The 19,074-nt window shown below is 31.0% G+C and overlaps 1 protein-coding gene across 4 annotated transcripts in view; it reads right to left on the bottom strand.

Moving 5' to 3' along the window:
* Window positions 1-19,074, bottom strand: part of DGKB (diacylglycerol kinase beta) — a 583,166-nt gene that overhangs the window by 363,201 nt on the left and 200,891 nt on the right. For all 4 annotated transcript variants that reach the window (XM_036230387.1, XM_036230386.1, XM_036230388.1 and 1 more), the window contains 2 exons: window positions 13,612-13,644; window positions 6,102-6,218 (listed from right to left, as the gene is read on the bottom strand). In XM_036230387.1, coding sequence (XP_036086280.1) covers window positions 6,102-6,218; window positions 13,612-13,644 — 150 coding nt within the window. The remainder of the gene's footprint in view (window positions 1-6,101; window positions 6,219-13,611; window positions 13,645-19,074) is intronic.

Below are 19,074 nucleotides of genomic sequence, written 5' to 3' on the forward strand. Positions count from 1 at the left end.
ATGGTGCCTTACCAGAAATGTCAAGGTTCAAGGCAATTCTGGCATCTTTTTCAATGCTCACTGAAAAAAAACTTTAAAATTCTGCTAAACTTTGTTATTATAAAAAGAAGCACAATCCAGCAGAGTAAATTTAGTTTCCAGGAGACCAAAGGCCGAGTTCTTACATTTGAAAGCCAAAGACCTACAGTGCTACATAGCCATTTTTATGTCTGAAAAGTTAAAAATAAACAACCACTGTGTTCACTAACAGTTCTGAAACAAGATGCAGTATCTTAGTGACAGAGTATCTACTATTGTCACTTAATTCTCATACTCCTTGCCATCCTTAGTGAAAAAAACCCTGGCCAAGGGGTTGCTTTGTAAGATTGCACCCCACAATCTCAGTTGTGCTTTGCAAACTGTTGCTACTACTTGGAAAAAAAGAGCTTTTAAAAAGTTGTAACTTTTGGTGTCTTGTCATGTAAGAATGCAAATAAATATTCTAAGTAGAAAAAAAAAAGGTTTTCTTTCCCCCCCGATAAGATATATATTGGAAGTTGCTATGAACTGAATTATGTCACCCCAGATTCACATGTTGAAGCCCTACAACCATACCCCCCTTGTAAAGTTAAATGAGGTCATGAGAGTGGGAGCCTCATTATCACATTAATACTCTTATAAGAACAAGATCTCTCTCTCAAACTCTTCCTCCCTCTCTCTCCCTCCCTACCTACCCTCCCCCTCTCTGTGCGCACACAAAAACAAAGTCATGTGAGTACACAGAGAGCTGGTTGCGGCCTACAAACCAAGAGAAGAGATCTCGGGATGTAACCTACCTTGTTAGCACCTTGATCTCGAAATTTCCAGCCTCTAGAACTGTTAGAAATAAATGTCTGTTGTTTTAGCCACCCAGTCTCTGATAATTTGTTATAGCAGTCCAAGCTGATTAATACAGAAGTGTCCTACAGAAACTCAAGATATGCTCCTTGAAATAGAAGAATGAGAGCATCTAGTCATTCTCCTCCAGATGCCAGCATGGAATTTGACACCATAACAGCACCAATCTTTGATCATAAGGTGACCTTGAAGTTGCTACAGATAGAAGATGGGAAAGATAGTACCACTCCTAAGGAAAACATGGAGCTGTCTTATTAGTGCTACTTCTGGACTTCATACACATGAGAGAAAAAATTATGGCTCTCTTGTCTGAACTAAGGCTATGTTTTATTTGTTCCTTGTTTCTGTTTTTTCTCTGTTAAACTCGGAAGAACCTCATAATAACTGATGAGAAAGACAAGATGCATAGGGAAAAAGATTTAGATACAAATGAAACCAGGCATAGAAACTTTATTCTTCATCAAATTTGTTAATATTTCCAGTCCCTGAGTAAAGAACAGAAATAATATCAAAATCCATAAATAGTTTCTATATTTCATTTCATATTATGTTATTCTTATTATTGAATATGGGCATAATCATAATCAGTCAATACTTTTATAACTTAAATAGTTTGAGATAAGAAAAAGATATAGGAATTATTGGATGTAATATTTCAATTTGTTAATTCAATCTATTTGATTCCAAATCTGTTTTTAAGAGGGCCTAATTCAGGTAAGAAATTATAGAAGTCAAAATTTAGTCTAAAGGAGCTAATTTGTATTATAATGCAAATCACATATACTTAAAGGAATTTAAGTAGATTATGAAAATATCTTATAATAATCATTTAACTAAAAGTGATATTTTTATTTTTATACTTTAAAATAATTTCAAATTTACAGAAAAATCTGCCAACACTGTACAAACTTTTCTTACTAAATTATTTCAAAGTAAGTTTCATTCCTCCCATTTACTTTAGCATTGCCTACACACAAAAAATTCTCCTATATAAATACAACACAACTGTCAAAATCAGGACGTTAATATGATTCCGGACTAGCTTCTTTTGTTATGAAAGATATTTTTGAGACAATTGGTAAACCTTGAATGGAATTTGTGAATCAAGATAGAACTAATGTTTCAATTTTATACACAAGGTCACTAATTCTCTTTTGAATTGCATCTAATATAGTCTTTTAACATGACAACATTTTTATTTTTTACATCCATCCAATAATTCTGAAATAAAATGTACAACTCAGTTGTTTTGAAAACTGATTTACTGCCATTCTAAAATGTTGTATTCATTTTGTTATAGATTTTGGTAATAGGAAGGGGAAGACAAAAACATGAATACATAAAAATTCTGTTAGCCTAACACTATTTATTCTTAGAAGTAAATATTTATAAAGCACTTGAAATTATTTTAAGTGAAACAGCATATAAAGCATATGAAATACAAGTTGTTTTGTTTAGAGTGTAAAAAATAAATAAATAAAAGACCTCTGAACCTGTTCTCAGCCTCGTATCAACCAGAATTATGTTTGAGGCATTTCTACATAACCCTTGGCTTCACAGAAAAGATTTTAAGAAATATTAGTACAGGGTAATACAGTATAACCTAGAAAATATTAGTAAGTGGAGAAAGTGTTCAAGCAAGATTTCATAGCATGTGTGATACCTGAAATCTTGAGAATAGTTATAAATTAGGTGTGATGGGCATTCCAGAAGAACACAGCTCATACTAGATTCTCCTCTACAGACAACAGAGCTAATCATGCATAATTTCATTTACTTACATAAAAGGACAATTTCATACAGTAAATATTAAAGCACATGATTTTAAAGACAGAATAATTTGGGATCTCAGTTCAACTGTCCTTCTCTCTATATACTTTCTTCCTTAGTGATCTCATTTTATATGACAGTTTTAAGTTTCATCAACATGCTTTTCACTTCCAAAATCGTATCTATCCTCCCTCCTAAATTCTAGATTCACATATGTCTTGCTACTTGACATCTCTATTTGGATATTTAACCGAATAAGAAATTTCTCTCCAAACCTTATCCAACTCTACCCTTCTCCATCTCAGTCAGTAACAATTCCATCATTTTAGCTGCATGGGCCATACAACTTTGAGATGTCCCTGACTCCCCAATTCTAATCTAGACATCTTACCTATAATTATAGGCAACCCTAACTCTCTGACATGATATTTTATATCTTACTCAGTTCCATTTTTTTTCCACATCATTTATAATCTAGCCCATTATTTGTATAGAGACAGGGATTTAATTTAAAGGTTGTTATAACATTCAAAGTATAGATTTAAAATTTTGGACTTAGATAATTAAAATGACAATGAATGGTTGATTATGAAATAGTGAACAGACTTGAGGATCCCAAAGTATGCAAAGGACACACACACACACACACACACACCCCCCAATAATCAAAGGGAATTAATTTTATACACATACTATATAGATGTATATAGTGCATATATGATGTAGTTTAGTTTTGGTGACTATAAGTATGAGATACTGCGAATAAGAAAGACAAAGGAATAGGGAGAAGTAGTTGTGGTAGAGATAACACTGGTTTAGTTTTAGTTATTTCAGTATAAAAGTATAGTTTTTTTCTTCTGTTAAAAATATTACAAAGTAGAATTTTTGGTTATCGAGTGACCCTTTTATTTGCAAAGTTTTCTCAAAGAATAATTAGGGACAAAGTAACTTTAGTTTAACACAGTTTAAGTGATTGCTTTGTTTTTCTACTTATTTGTTAACATGTGGATACTCATCCATATTTTTACATCTCCTGCATGTTAAGAAACTATAGGTTCAATTATATCTGATCATATGTATTAAGTGTAAACCTACGGTGCGAGCAATGACAAAGACAGAGTGCTTAACCACCTCTATTTGAAGTCCCTTAGGACTTGGGTTAATTAATGAGACTCATCTTAAGGTTATACATGATCTATTACTTCCTCTAATTAGAAATAATAATCCTGATCATTATGCTGGTTAGCTGGAAAGAAGTAAGATGAATGTGCTTAACTATGATTAATAGTCTTCTTTAAGCAGTGTAGATCTCTTCTGTCACCGAGTTATATGCAAACTGGGCTGCAACTCAATGCTTTTTTGTGATATATATTTTTAAAAACACAAAAATCAATTTTCTGGTAGATCGTTTTGCATTTTCTAATAAAGAACAAACATTTTATTATTCTAAAATTGATTACCACAACAAGACAAATACTTATATTTCCATTTTGCATGAAATAGCTATCCTAGAACTTAGTCTTATACCTTTTCTTAGTATTTTATCCAAAATTCTTTGAATACCTATGTGTATCATATTTACTCCATTCTGTGCATGTGTGATTTTTATTTCAAAATCTGCAACAATATAAAAATACGTGGAAGAACAAGGTGGTCAGAAATTTCACATTTATATACCTGTTAAAATTTATTAACCAGTGAGATGAGTATCTGAGAAGTAAAACACATAAACTCTGAGACAGATGATCCTCACCCAAATCTTGGATTTACCAATGACTGTGAGGCCCTGAAAATAATTTACTTCCAAACACCAATATGCTCATTGTGAAAATACTGATTAATAATAATTATATCTATCATACATTTATTGAGAAAATTAAGAACTAATAATTATCTCTTGTTATAGAGAGAATCCATTTAATATGCATAAAATATTACCATAGTGCTTAACGTATATTATTTAACAAATGATGTATGTTTTCCTTTCATGTTGAGAAGAGTCCTAGCCAACTGTGAAATGTACTTGAACTTTAAAATTAGGTTTCTCTTTCATTATTTTCATTTTAGAAACCCAGTGACTAAAGATTTAAACTATTCAATATTTTCAATTGACATATTAAATTTTTCACTAAAAATGTCATAGGATCACTTAATTAAATTGTTTGCTGTCAAAATGTGATTACATTTTCTATTTGGGACTTCAAATGAGATTGCTAAACATGGAGATATGATTTCCAAAAAAGTGAAGATCCTGATTTCCTCTTTTGATAAACTTTTATACTTTCTATGCAATGTAATAACTTTATCATTCATAATTCCCTCTTTTATATTTGAGTTTAGTAATTCATAATAGATTTTCTATTCATAATATATTCTTCAGATCAAAACAAAGCAGTAACCTGGTTTTAACATTTAAGCTGTTATTAAATTTTCAATGAGATATTCAAAACAATGAAGAAGCTAGCATTTAGGCTACTGTGTGCTCTGAACTGTGTTGTCAAATTAAAGAATGTAAAGACATAATTCACAGTATCACAGAAAAAATAATCAATAAAAAAGGAAGACATGAAATCATGATATTGAATGAAAGTGTGTGACATTATATATCTTTGTGTGGTAAATCGTAAGTTTTCCTGGAGAACATGAAACTTGAAGCATATTTTTAAGAAAAGAAACTGAAAACTGGAAGAGAGAAACACATAGGTAGGAAAATAAGAAAATGAACTTCGCCATCTCTTAAAGTATGCCTTCATTGATAGTTTTTATGTTGGAGTGAGAAACAGAGTTAAATAAATAAAACACATTTAATCTGTAAGAGATTTTAAAACACAGAAGGAAATATATCTTGTTCTTAATGTCAGAAACCCTAGGGGTAATTCGGAGGATTTTAAAGCACTACAAACATGATTTTGAGCTACCTATTTTCACTTAAACTAGAAATATATATGGTGATTTTAATTTTGACTTAATACTTTGGGAGATATAAATAAAATGTAATCAGTTCATGATTTTTATTATATATTTAGAAACAAAAGTATCCACGCAGGTAGAGAACATTTTATTCTTTCCTAAAGACATGTTTTGCCACTGAAATGACTCTTCCAAATATATATAATAATATATTTGGACAAAGTATACTTGTAAATAAATAATATATACATATATAACGAATGTGTATATTTAGTAATAATTTGTAAAAACTGGATTGTGAAATCTCTTACCGATCTGAGTTGAAATGGACATTAACATCTTAAACTATTAAACTAATCAGAATGTCACCCTGTTAATCAACCATAAAAGTGACATTTGATAAATTAATAAAGATTTTTCTGAAGTCATTTACTGAGCTAATCTACACATTAAATAAAGAGGTTGGTATCTTGACAACTGCTTCCTTAAGAGCACAGAAGTGACAAATAGAAGAATTACTAAAATTTGGATTTTAAAAACCCCACCTGCAGGCCTTGTCCTTCCATAGTAACAGAGTTGGCTCTCTGCATTTTGTTCTTGTCAGTTACTTTGTTTGGCTGCTGGGAACCACTTTTCTCCTTTTTCACTGTTGCCTGTCTTTCCTGTAAGGAAAAAAAAAAATGCCTTTTATAAAAATATTGAATTATTTTACTGAAAGGGGAAACATATAGAAGAATTTCATGGCTACAAACTTGGTACCAAATTCCTAGTAAATAATATGAAATCTATTGCTTTCAAATAGGTCAATGTATATGATAAATGTGTGGTCAATACATCAGTTCAAGAAAGAATGGGAAAGGAATCCAAATTGTATTATCTCTATGTGCCCAACCGTGACTCTGTTGAAAGTTATTAAGACACACTAAAGCTAATTTTATTAAAACAATGGTAAAGATAAATATAGGATTATAAATTAAAATATTTAGTACTAAGCACTAAAAATAATGCCTATAAATACATCCAATATTGAAGACAAATACATGATGGGCTTTTAAGCTATTATTAAATCAAGGATCACATAAACCTTAAAACTCACAATCCATTGCAGCTAACTCCTTTGTTTACCATAATAGAAAACATTTCTTGTATTTGCTCTGTTTCTATTTCTTCTCTCACACTCTTCACTCAACCCAATAAATGTTTATCATCATCAATTCACCAAATCAGCTTTTATTAAAACTACTAGTGACTTTCTCATTGCGACACCTGCCGGTCAGTTTTCATCTTCTTAAGTTCTAAGCAGCAATGGACAGAATTGGTGTCTTCTCGTCTCTTGGAAATGTACCGAGCTTCCAGGAGACTTCTTTCTCTTACTTAACTACTACCTCCCTGTCCCCGTCATTGGTTCCTTCTCCAATTTTAAAGTCCTTAACACTTAATCTCTCCCTTAAAAGTCTCTTCACCATCTATACTCACTCCTTAGGTAACTTCATTTAAACCAAGGCTTCAAATTTATTTAATGCAATTTCTAAATTTATATTTTTTGTTCAGATTTCTCCATTGAACCTTAACTCCTATACCAAATGCTCTTTCCATCTCTCTACATGAGTATCTAAAATGCATACCAATCTTAAAAGGGTCTAAAACTAATTTTTTTCTGCCTACTCCCATAGAAAACAAATCCCTATCTAAACATTAATTACTCACCACCTCCATCATTACATGGCTTAAGTTATTTGCCTGAATTATTATTACCATCACCAAACAGCTCAACCTGATTCTATCTTTGTCTCTCTACAGTTATTTCTCTGTACAACAGCCATGGTCATGCCTGTCATCTCACTCCATTGACTCCCCACTACTCGTTTCTTGATCACAACAATCATGCACTTAATTCAGCCTGTTGCAATCACTCTACATTGTACTGGAAAGTTCTTTATGTATTTTGGGGGCTTGCTCCTTATTTATTTCAGGTTTCTGGTCAAACCTTAGGCTTCTCTATTCACTTTAGCTTTCTTTTGTAAGTACGTAATTTATTACATGAAATGGTCATTACTTAATTTGTTTAATCCTGTTCTTCCTCCACTTTAACCAAAGCTACATATGAGTAAAGACTTTGTTTTACTATTCTATATCAGATCCTAGATCAGTAGCTGACAAAAGTCAAGATAAGTGAATGGAGAAATATAAATCTTAACATTAAAAAAAATTTTTTTTAAACTGCCTTAAGCATTATGTTGAGAAGGAATCTTGGGCTATGCTTAGGCTTGGTGTGAAAGATTGTTCTGATCAATTAGAAATGTCTCCAATGTGTGCTTAAATGCTTGAGTGCTACTTTCCTATCACTTATCCAAGTACGTATTTTCTTATATTTATGTTTGGTTTTTAGAGTATCACTTCAATTTTTGTAATTTAGTAAATATTTTTAATTGGACTTGTTAAAACGTTTTTTAAGTATAAGATAAACAGATGAATCAGAAAATGTCTTGGACTGAAATAAATGGTAATCGGGATAGACAAAAAGTGAAATTTTGTAATTTCATGATGCAAAACACTATACATATTTATTTGTTTGGCTGAAAATGTATGATACAATAGGATTCCTGAAATTAAAATTCGTTGGAAAATAATATGCTTACATATAAGCATAATTTCTGGCAAAAATATAGACATTTTAAAAAATAGATCATTCTTTCTAAACTTGTAAATTATGATTTTGTCCACAGATAGTTAATAGTATAACACAAAGAAAGGATGAATGAATTACAGGATGAGATTTGGAGTCAAGAAGCCTGAGTTGAACCCTATCTCTACTAGTTAAATATTATGTAACCTTATAGAACTCTTATTCAAATAGAGATAGAAATATCTATTTCTGAGAGTAAGAAAGGTTTAGCAGAAAATTTTTAAAGTTCTAACATTGTGCCTGCATTAGAATATGTGCTCGATAGATGAAAGTTATTATGAAAAATGTAAAATAGGTGTGGTTTTCCCATGTGGGTGATAATTATTATTACCATCATGCATAGTGTCTATCATATTTCCAAAAGAGAAAGTGTGTATGTGTGTACACTCTAGTGTGTATATATACATATTTCACATTATATTAGGCATATGTTTAATGAAGTAAAGCTCAATTTTTATGTTTGAAAATCCATAGCTTGTGTCAAAAGTTCAAAACTGTTATATTGTTGGTGAATATGGGAATAACTTCTTTTTAGGTTCTTGCATGCAGGTAAATAAAACATGATAATATTTTATAAAAAATCTGTAATGTAAAAGACATATCTTATCCTATATATCTTATATTCTACCATACCTTAAGTACCTTATATTATGCCATATAATCCAGTAATTGTTATTTAGCATTTAATTCCTAAAATGCTTAGGTTATGAGAATTAAATAAAATTTAAGTTGGTCAGTCACATTGGAACTAGGTATTTGTGACCAGATTCTGGAAAATTAAGATGTAAGTATGTGTCTGTAAAGAGCTACCATAACATCTGTTAATGTTATTTTATTGTTAGCTATGTATATAGCTAGGGAGATTTCTGCGTGGTAACAATCTCCAACTAACAGATAGTGGTTGATTAAGTGGCTTCATGTCTCTCCAGGAAGTCATTCCTCTGAGTAAACTGTAGGATATTCTGAACAAATGCTTTATGGTAACGGCTGTGAAATATATAAACAAATTTTAAAGTCCTAAATTGAATTTTCATTTGATAATATTATATATATATATATATAGTAATCTACAATTATAAGAGGCCTATATATATATAAATATATATATATATATATAGTAATCTACAATTATAAGAGGCCTATAAAAAGTTAATCAAAAATCCTCAGGTATCATCTATATGAAAGTTTTATTATATAATCTAGATAATACTAATATGGTAAACATTTGTTTACACATATGCACATACATGCTCAAACACACAGTAAGAAAACCAGTGGTTTCTTTGAGGTAAATATGCTTAGTAGGTGGAATTCGTAGAATTAATCAAGCTGAAAATTTTACAATAGGAGAGACTCATAGCCATTTAATTTTTCCCAGGGCTTTCTTTTTATTATACTCATTTGTTTTATGTTTATTTCCAAATTTTATAGACGTCTCTCTGAGATGTTCGCTGTATTTTATTTAAGCGGCATAAGCTAACAGGAGGGTAGTTGGATAATTTTTCCTGTTTCCATGAGTAAAATTTCTGCTTCTTTCCTATTTTATATGAGGGACAGAAAGGTGAAAACAATTGTATCTTTGAAAATTTGCTGTCCACGAAAATTTCACTAGCCTGTTTTGAGGTTAATTAACCCTGACTGTCAGCTCTGTTATGGTCATTGACTTTCTCCTAATGTCGAAGTTATTGAAAAGTTTCAGGAAGAGCTCACCAACTTTATTTTGTATCATTATTCAGGATAAAATTACTCTCTGAGAGTAGTGTTCATCACTTTACCTTCCATTCTCTTTTTTTAGTTTTAGGGCTCTAAATCACAAAATAAATTTGTTATAATTAAGACAAATTTTGTTCTGCCAGAAAAATTATCGCAGATATAAAGAGTTGGAAAATTATTGCTTTAATCAATAGAAATTATTCAAACACTGAAAAGAGCTACTCGAACCAAAAAAAAAAAAAAAGTCATAAAAGAATATAGAACATATAACTACGAAATACAAAAGTTATTGACATTTCAGCATTTTCAAATATCAACCATTTGTGTTTGCTATGCAGACATTTTAAATATAGAATTCAATATTTTGTGATCCTTAGACTTTACAAGTAGCACAACAGATCTTAACTGGGGGATATATTGTATTAGAATTCCAAAAGAATAATCACCATAATATACGCAGAAGAAAAGCTGAAAAGACCATTCGCAGAAAACAGAAAGATGAAATAAATAAAATAAAAAGACCACTTTAAATCCGTGTTCTAAAAAAATCTTTTTTTATATCATGCTGATTCTCAGGGTATTTATTAGTATTTGTACTCGGCTGCAAACTGCTTTCACAAAAAGGATGTTTACCGCAATACTAAAGCCTACTGTTATTGATCAGTCACAAACTACAAGCAGCAAGGGATGATTACCTCAAGCACAGGGTTTTCTTCTTTTTGTCCAATCTCAGCATGAGAGACAGGCAACAGCAAAGCACCTCCATTGGTACAAAGCCACAGTGAGGGGGAGGGGGATGCTCTGCTGCCAACAGCATCCTTCAGAGGAATCCTGGAACTTGCTCTCTCTGTTATTGCGCTACTTGCCTGAATGGAGACTTAGATCTTTCTGCCACTAGAGCTAGGCCACAAAAATTTACCAGAAACTCTAGAATTTTAACCCAAGGTAACACTTGGATATTCACAACATAAAAGATCTCCCTGAAGCAGAAGTGTCACCATATTCATTGGGGCTTATAAGGGTTATGACCTCTGTGAAACCAACTTACTGACCTATGTAAAGCTGTACCTTTAATTATTGTGACCGTACTGTGGGATTTGAACATTCTCTGTCCAGAGAAACTAATTTATTTCAAAAAATAGCAAAGGCTCTAAATTCCTGGGAAAGTTATTTACTACCTCTAAGCCACAATTTAATTTACCTATATAATGAGAATATTCACCTGATGGTAAACTGAGAAAATCAAAGTACTGTTATAAAACTCACAGTTAGTAAATGGCAGTAATTTTTAACATATAAAAACTTATATTTTATCATTAAATTTAACACGGATATGCTGCTTAGATTGTAGTAGTTAAAAATGGTTGCTGTGAAGGTTTATGCCAAAATCATTTGGCTGTTTACAAACAGTAGTGCCATTATAAAATTACGTGTGTGCACATGTACCTCAACTTCATTTAACTCTCCACTCCCTTTGTAAACCACACTAATTGATGGCCATGGTTAAAAGCAAGAAGGCAGCTCTCTTATATGTGCACATTCATCATCTCTATCAGTTAAATAATCAACATACGAATTTCTGTATAATCCCCAGTCTGTTTATGCCAGTTCCAAGTAGTATATATCTTGTTAGCTTTACTGTGTAACTTAATTATTACTAAAGTCATTGAATTGTGCGTATAAAATAAGTTGTCTCTATGAAAAATGACTTGCATACTTTGGAAAAACACAATATAAGGTGTGTGTGTGTGTGTGTGTGTGTGTGTGTGTGTGTAGAAAAAGATTCTTCAAGTCGGATTTGAATACAATGACTGTAAAAACATGGAGATTTAATAATAAAATTTGAAGGTATTTTAAACTAATTGCTTCACAGATATCTGAGTTTTTGTTAAACTTTAAAACAACTGAAAGTCGTTGGAAATAATTGCTTTCATGAATATACAAATATCTTGAGACAAAATAGGAATGCCTTTGTTTTGCTTTAAAGCAGTTGATAATTGAAACATCATGGTGGTCAGACCTTGATATATTCAAGAAAGGCTATCTGCCATTTCCAAACAGTAGCATCAGCCACATAGAAAAGAAATTTATCCTATCGAAAGTGTAGCCAATGAATACACATTAACATATTTTAAGTAAAATATTTAAAATATGTATATTCCCTTTATATAAGTTCCCTTACATACTTTAATCACATTTTCAGTTAACCAAAAAGCTATTGTTCCTGATGGTGGAATATTAGGTTTCTTGTCTTGTGCTTGTGTGTACATGTGTGTGTGCATGTGTGTATGTGTTCACACATTCACTCATTTATATATCCACACATAGGATTAAGAAAAATTTTGGAACAATATAGTTTAAATAAACTTTAAATAATGACTTTGGAGAATAGTGAAAATTTCAAGTTAATGTAAACCATACATTATAGCAAAAAAAGAAAATTAACATATAAAAAAGCCTATAATGAAAATAGCGATTTTGATCCATTTATTCATTCTTATGATATAAATCATACAGTTCAATGTGGTAAATCTTTGGAGAATTACAAGTATAAAGAAAAACTTTAAATCTTAAATATAGTGCCTATATTCACTTGATGGGTTGTGGTAAGGAGAAAAATAAATTCAAGTACCCGAACATATAAAATTAATTCTTTTACACTTAAATAGTTAGACTAAATGATACACTTTCTTAATACCTTTATCACTTGAGTGTATAATTTCACATCTCTATTTTATAATGATTATGATAACGGTATCAACTGACCTAAAGAATATAAACACAATTTAATATTACTCTTAGATTAGAAATATCCTATTTCAAGCATATCTCCAAGTATACTTTCAAGTAAAGGCCTCGTTACAAAAGGAAATTTTTTAAAGATTCGATGAGGTAGTCTATATGGATTAGAAAATTTCTTATGAGGGAGTGTATTTTTGTGCAATTATTGCATTCTTTTGTTCAATTAGGTTATCATCTAGATAAATTCATACTTTTATACAATATACTGGCCTATTATAAATCATATTTTCCCTAAGAAGCAGATTCCAATTATAATTTTAAGAAAATGATACCATTTGAGCAGATCCTTTAGAGATAATAACAATTAAATAGGATATTGTCACAGAACAAAGTGGAAGCTTTATTTCATTAATGCAAAGTTAAAGCTAACACTTTATTGAAAATAAATGTGGCAATGTCTACATTTATTTTCAAAATAAGTCATTTATTCTGTGACTATATTTTTCAAATGGCTTTTAATACAATATCATATGCTAAATAATCTATGCAAATGTACCCTTTTTAAAGTGATGGGCATTTCAAAGGGAGCAAGAATTTCTCAAAGTACTATCATTGAAAGCTACATTTGAATGGCTCAAAAGATTGAATTGTTTGGGGTATCTGCAAGGTATTTACATTTTAACTGACAAATAAAAATGATACTATTTTTATATGCTGGTCAAAATTCTTTGCAAAATAAGCTTTATTTTTCTCTTTATACTTTGTTTCACATAACTTCTTGTTTGTCACAAATGTAAACTGGAAATGCTTCAAGTCTATCCTATTATGAAACTATAAAGATCCCCCCGTTATAATAATATAAGACATATAATAACCTGTAATTGCAAGTTTGAAAACCTTTTTTGCTTACTCACCTCAGGGACTGAAACTCCTGAAGTGGGCAGATTCTATTGAAAAAGAGAAGTTCATATTAAAGCTGAAAAAAATAGTTAAACTGAAAACAAACATTAAAGAAGTTTCTTATACTCTTTGAACTAAATGAATAAACATCAAATCCATTTTCTTGTTATAATTTTTCTGCTTACTTACATTAAATAAATGAACATCTTTTCACAAAATAAAGAATGCTCTAATACAGAATGGGTTAGGTTGTGGAGTTACTTATCCAAAGTACAATTTCATCCACGCAAAGTAGACTGATCTACATCTTAAGCCAGCTTCACAGACCTCTCTACAACAATGATGATGTATTACATTTGTATTTTGGACTAAGAACTCATCTCCAACTTCTATTATCTTTTAATCTAAAATATATCTAAACAATATCTAAATAATCCCTAATTGCTGAAGTTGCCTGTTTTCCCCGCCCATTTTTCTCATTTTCCAGTCCAACTCTCATTCCTTCCTAAAAATAGTGTCTTTTTGATGCAGATATAGCTTATGGTGTTGTTTTTATTTTGCAATTCCCTGGAAATAAGAAAAAAATGCATTGATATTTGTAAAAAATAAAAATATAATTAAGATTTTATTTGAAAGTAACTTAAACAAAAAGTTAAGGTTAAATATACTGAGGCTGGTCTTCACGACAGTGTATCTTCAATTATTCACCACCCCTACTTTTCTGACTCACATCAGAAAGGTTGTCTTCTGGCAAGACAGAGAAAAGTTGACTGAATTAGAAAAGCCTGGTTACTACAGGACCTTAAAACACATTTGGAAGAATTTCTGACTCTCATAATACTAGATAAAGGTTTTTTTGTAGTGGGGATGTAGGAGAGTAGGAAGTTAGATGGGAAGCTAGGAGTTCTTAGATATTTGTGTGTCTCTGAAAAGGAGGGAGCAGAGAGTATATTTTGGTCTCCTCCCCAGGACCAACTAACTATGTGAGGGAGAAACCGGGTGGATCCCCAAGATGGGTCTGAAAAAATCTGAGAGCTCAGATAATATCTTACATCCTTACCAACTAGAACTTGAGGAAGGCAGCAAGAACCAAAAGAAAAAATAGCAACTTTTGAAGTAAATGAGCCCTCACACAGATTAACAGCTGCTCAATATGGAGATGAACAAGAAGGATCCAATGTATCCAAAAGTGGAACAGAGGAAAAAGGGGTCTAGGACCATTACAGATATCATTAAGGTGCCCAGGAATACAACTTTGTTTATAAGATATTTCTATAAGTAAAAGAAATACCACAGCTGTAAATTTTTAGTCAAAAGAAGTAACAAAATCTTGGAGGATGAAGTTGGATCATCTACTCCACAAATGAAAGAATACAGTGGAAGTAATTGCTGTTTTTTCTCAGATGAATTGATAAGAGGTTTGGTAGAATTTTCATTCAAAGTGTCTTGATTTCAGTAATATTCCTTGCTTCTTGAGTCCTAGTCAGTCTACATACACCTAGGGCAATAGGTAGTGGAGGAAATGTTTATGCTAGTTTTAATTTGGGCCAGTTTAAGGCTTTTTGTCAGTGTACTATTATTTTTCTTTCTCAGCTCTTGGTTAAAGCTTAGAGCTGAATAAACATTTTTAAGACATGGTTGTAGTTTTTCCACCTTATTATAATATATAAATGTTTGTTCTCCCTCAAATCCAGATTAAGTGCCTTATCCAAAAATTTCTTATCATATCTTATGCTGTGGACCCAGGAGAGTCCCAGAGACTCTCAAGCAACCAAACTAAGATGTCTATCAAGTAGCCTCCAAGGCGTGAGTCACAGATGCCTATACCTTGAGAAGTTTATATTTGTTGTGCATATGTCTGCACAAAAGAGAAAATGAAAAGCCAAGTAAATTGATTATAGTCATCAAATGGTTCAGTATAACAAACTAGTGCAATGCAGGCATCTCAAATAGATCTTGTCTACCCACCTCTACCACCAAAGCAAGCAAACAAAAATTATAAAAGGCATTTTTAAGATAATTGTAGACATTTAAATATAAACTGGATGATGACTGATATTAGGGAATTGTTAATATTCTTAAGTGTAATAATTGTATTTTAATTGTATAGAAAACTATCCTTAATCTTAGATGATGCCTGCTGAAGTATTTAGAGATCTAGTGTCATACTATCTACAATTTGCTTTTAAAAGATTCAACTTAATAAAGTATATATTATGAGTATATTGTTGTAAATATGTATATACATGCATACACGGTCACATATATAAAGAACAATGGCGAAATAATAACAATTGTTAAATATAGGTTGCGGATAAATTCATGTGACCTGACACCACAAAAAGCAAAGATTATGCCAAACTGGATAATAAAAATCCCATTTTAAAAGGCACTGTGGAATGAAATTGAACTCTGGCTGTCACTTTGCTGCAACATGTATAGAGAATTGGTGATTTATAGATATTCATGTTAACAGGCTTCTTCCTTCTTAGGGTAATAGAGATATGGGTTATCTGCTCAGAGAAAATAAGGCCAGCAGAGAGGTAGTGAGATAAAGAAAGTAAGGAAAGAGAAAAGACTTTGTCACTACTTCTTTGAAAACTGGAAAGCAGTTGACCAAGGATGAGTAACAAGCTCAAGCAAAACTGAGAGCTCATATGAGCTAGAAGTCATAAATATGTAAGACAGAAAGCCACTAGCTCTGAGAATTTTCTCTAGCAACACCCAGACAGACGTCTGAGAGCAACTTTAGAAATTCACTCCAAGAATAACTGTGATGAACTCACTCATAATCAAGATATGTATGCAGAGTGTATATTAAATTAACATGCTTATTGGTATCTTATCCTTGAGTTACAATAAAAAAAAAATGGTATCTAGGTAAGTAAAAAAGAAGTAATTTGTTAGAAAACAAATTCAAATATTATATTACTTCAAATTTACTCTTTTGTGCATAATTTTTAAATATCAGAGATGAGCAGAGTAAATGTTTCAGTTTTTTTTTACAATTATCATGAGTGTATAATTCTAAATGTAATATATTTTTAATCAGAATTAATACAGGAACTGTATACTTGTATTTAATCAAATGTGAGGTGTGACTACAGAGGGATGTGATTGATTTTATTTAATCAGTATCATTTTAATATTAAATAGAATACACAGAACAGATAATTAGTTTAAAAGATGCATTTGCCTTCAGGGCACTTATTAAGTTCAACCTAATATTAAAGAATTTTTAAAAATCCTATTATTCTAAAGTATTGAGATATCTCTTGTCTTCATATTTTCTAACATGTAATCATTTTAAATTGACAATTTAATCCAAATTGTCATAAGACAAAGAAAAATCTTTAATGGAGAGATTATTAGAGCTTTGATTTAGTTAAAAATATAATAAGAGAGTAGTACTCACATTAAAAGGGTCATCAGTTATTTCAAGGATAAAGTAAAATTAACAATTATACCTTATACCTATATAAGAAAGTTCATATTTTTTTTAAATTGCTTTCATATTTATTGTTTCATTTAATCCTCTCGGTGAAGCAAGATTGTATACTCTATTTCTCAGATTGGGAAACTGAAAATCAGAACGTTTAGACTATCCTAAGATAATAAAGTCAGTGGCAGAATCGAAATATAGTGACTTTTTTGTCCCATCACTTTATTTATTCAAACTATACCAGGTTCAATAAGAATTTTTGTTTTGTTTCTTTGTCTTTCTTTTTTAACCATGTCTCTATTTTTATAAATAATTAGGAAATCAAGTTATTTTAAAATGTGGTTGAATATGAAAAAGCATTTTGTAACCACAATGTAGATCTGTTCTGCCTGAAAAATCTGGCGTGGATATCCATGTGGATTAACTTAATACAATAACTTCCAGTGCAGTGGTAAATTAAAGAGGCCAAATAAAACTATTTTCAATAACTTCTTTTCCTTATAAACAATTGGATATCTCTAGCATCAAAGAAAGAAAAAGAAAAAAGAAAAAAAGAAAGGGGAAAAAAAGATTAGAAGAGAAAAGAAAAGAAAAATGAAAAGTGAGAGATGGAAAGAAAAGCAGGTTTGAGGAAAGGACAATTGTTTTCCTAAGATGGTACACTGCCCCAGCCCAAGAGGTAATAGTGTTCTTGCCTCACACATTATAAAAAAGGCACCAATGGCAACTCTTAGATATAGAAACTAACACCCATTTCATTTCCATGAATTTTATTTCCACATTCCAGTTTCACAATTTGTTTAACCTTTATAATTTTATGAATCCTTAAATATGGACATTCACGCAGTATGAACTCAATACAAATTTCAAAAAGCAGGATCAAAATAATGTTAATCCTACTGTTATCTTTATTAACAGACTTAATAAGGTTTTTTAAATATATGACAAGTCAATTAAAACAATTATAAATTATTTGTTTTCCAGGGGTACTTTGATATATCTAATTAAAATTTAACAATCAAAATAAAATTTTTAGAAGACAGTCTAAAAATTATAATCTTATCCCAGCAATCTTGCCTAACCATTCTCTCTTGAGTCAAATACTTGAGCTTGTATCAGTATAAACTTAATAGTAAAAAGAATTTTTAACTGAGATAATTCCACTACCATTAATGGCTCAAAAGTATTTTATTTTACTCATGTCAATGTGACCATTTGTGCATATTTGCCATGCTATGGGCAGGAGATATTGAAGAGCAAGGCATGTGAGTCTCCCTCAAAATGTGTACCTGTGTCCAGAAACAAAGCACACTGAACCTCAGGGAAAGCACACCTAGAGCAATTAATATTGGAGGCACCAAATGTTTTCAAGAAAAATCTAAAAGTGTATTTTTATAGATATATTCAAATTATTTCAAACATATATTTCTACATTTAAAAACAATCAACAAGAACAGCTAAAACCCTTTCTAATATTATTGTTATTGTCTCAACTACTTGATTGGCTAGTTATATAAAACCATTAGAAAAGTTATCCTACTTGGTTTGGTCTCCTAAAATCATTAGAAGCCTATATGACTGAAGACAAGTTCTTCAATTTCTTTCTTGCTCTGATCCACAATAAGAATACATGTATATTTATAGATATAAATTGATTTCACAGAGAACACTTACTTGTGTGCCCCACTCTCTGACGTAGTCTATCATTTCCCTCTCTCTTCTCTTCTACTACTTTACTCCATTGTTTTTCTTTCCATTCCTATTTTTGAAATGCTGGTCTAGATCCCCTAAATTTATTTAAGCCTCACCAATTACTAGAGACTGCAGCAAGAATACTAAAAATAGGTTTAAAACATGGGATTTAGGCTAGGGCAAACACTGTTTCTGCCATTTGTATGTTGTGAGACATCAGGTAAATTTCTTAATCTAAATTTCACTTTCTTCAAATGCACAGTGGGCATCATAACTATATCTAGTGTAGAATTAAAAAGATGTCTGGAAAGTTTAAGTTTTCACAAAATGGTAACTTTTGTTA

This window comes from Rousettus aegyptiacus, unplaced genomic scaffold (genome assembly GCF_014176215.1).
Source record: "Rousettus aegyptiacus isolate mRouAeg1 unplaced genomic scaffold, mRouAeg1.p scaffold_m13_p_13, whole genome shotgun sequence".
Classification (NCBI taxonomy): domain Eukaryota; kingdom Metazoa; phylum Chordata; class Mammalia; order Chiroptera; family Pteropodidae; genus Rousettus; species Rousettus aegyptiacus.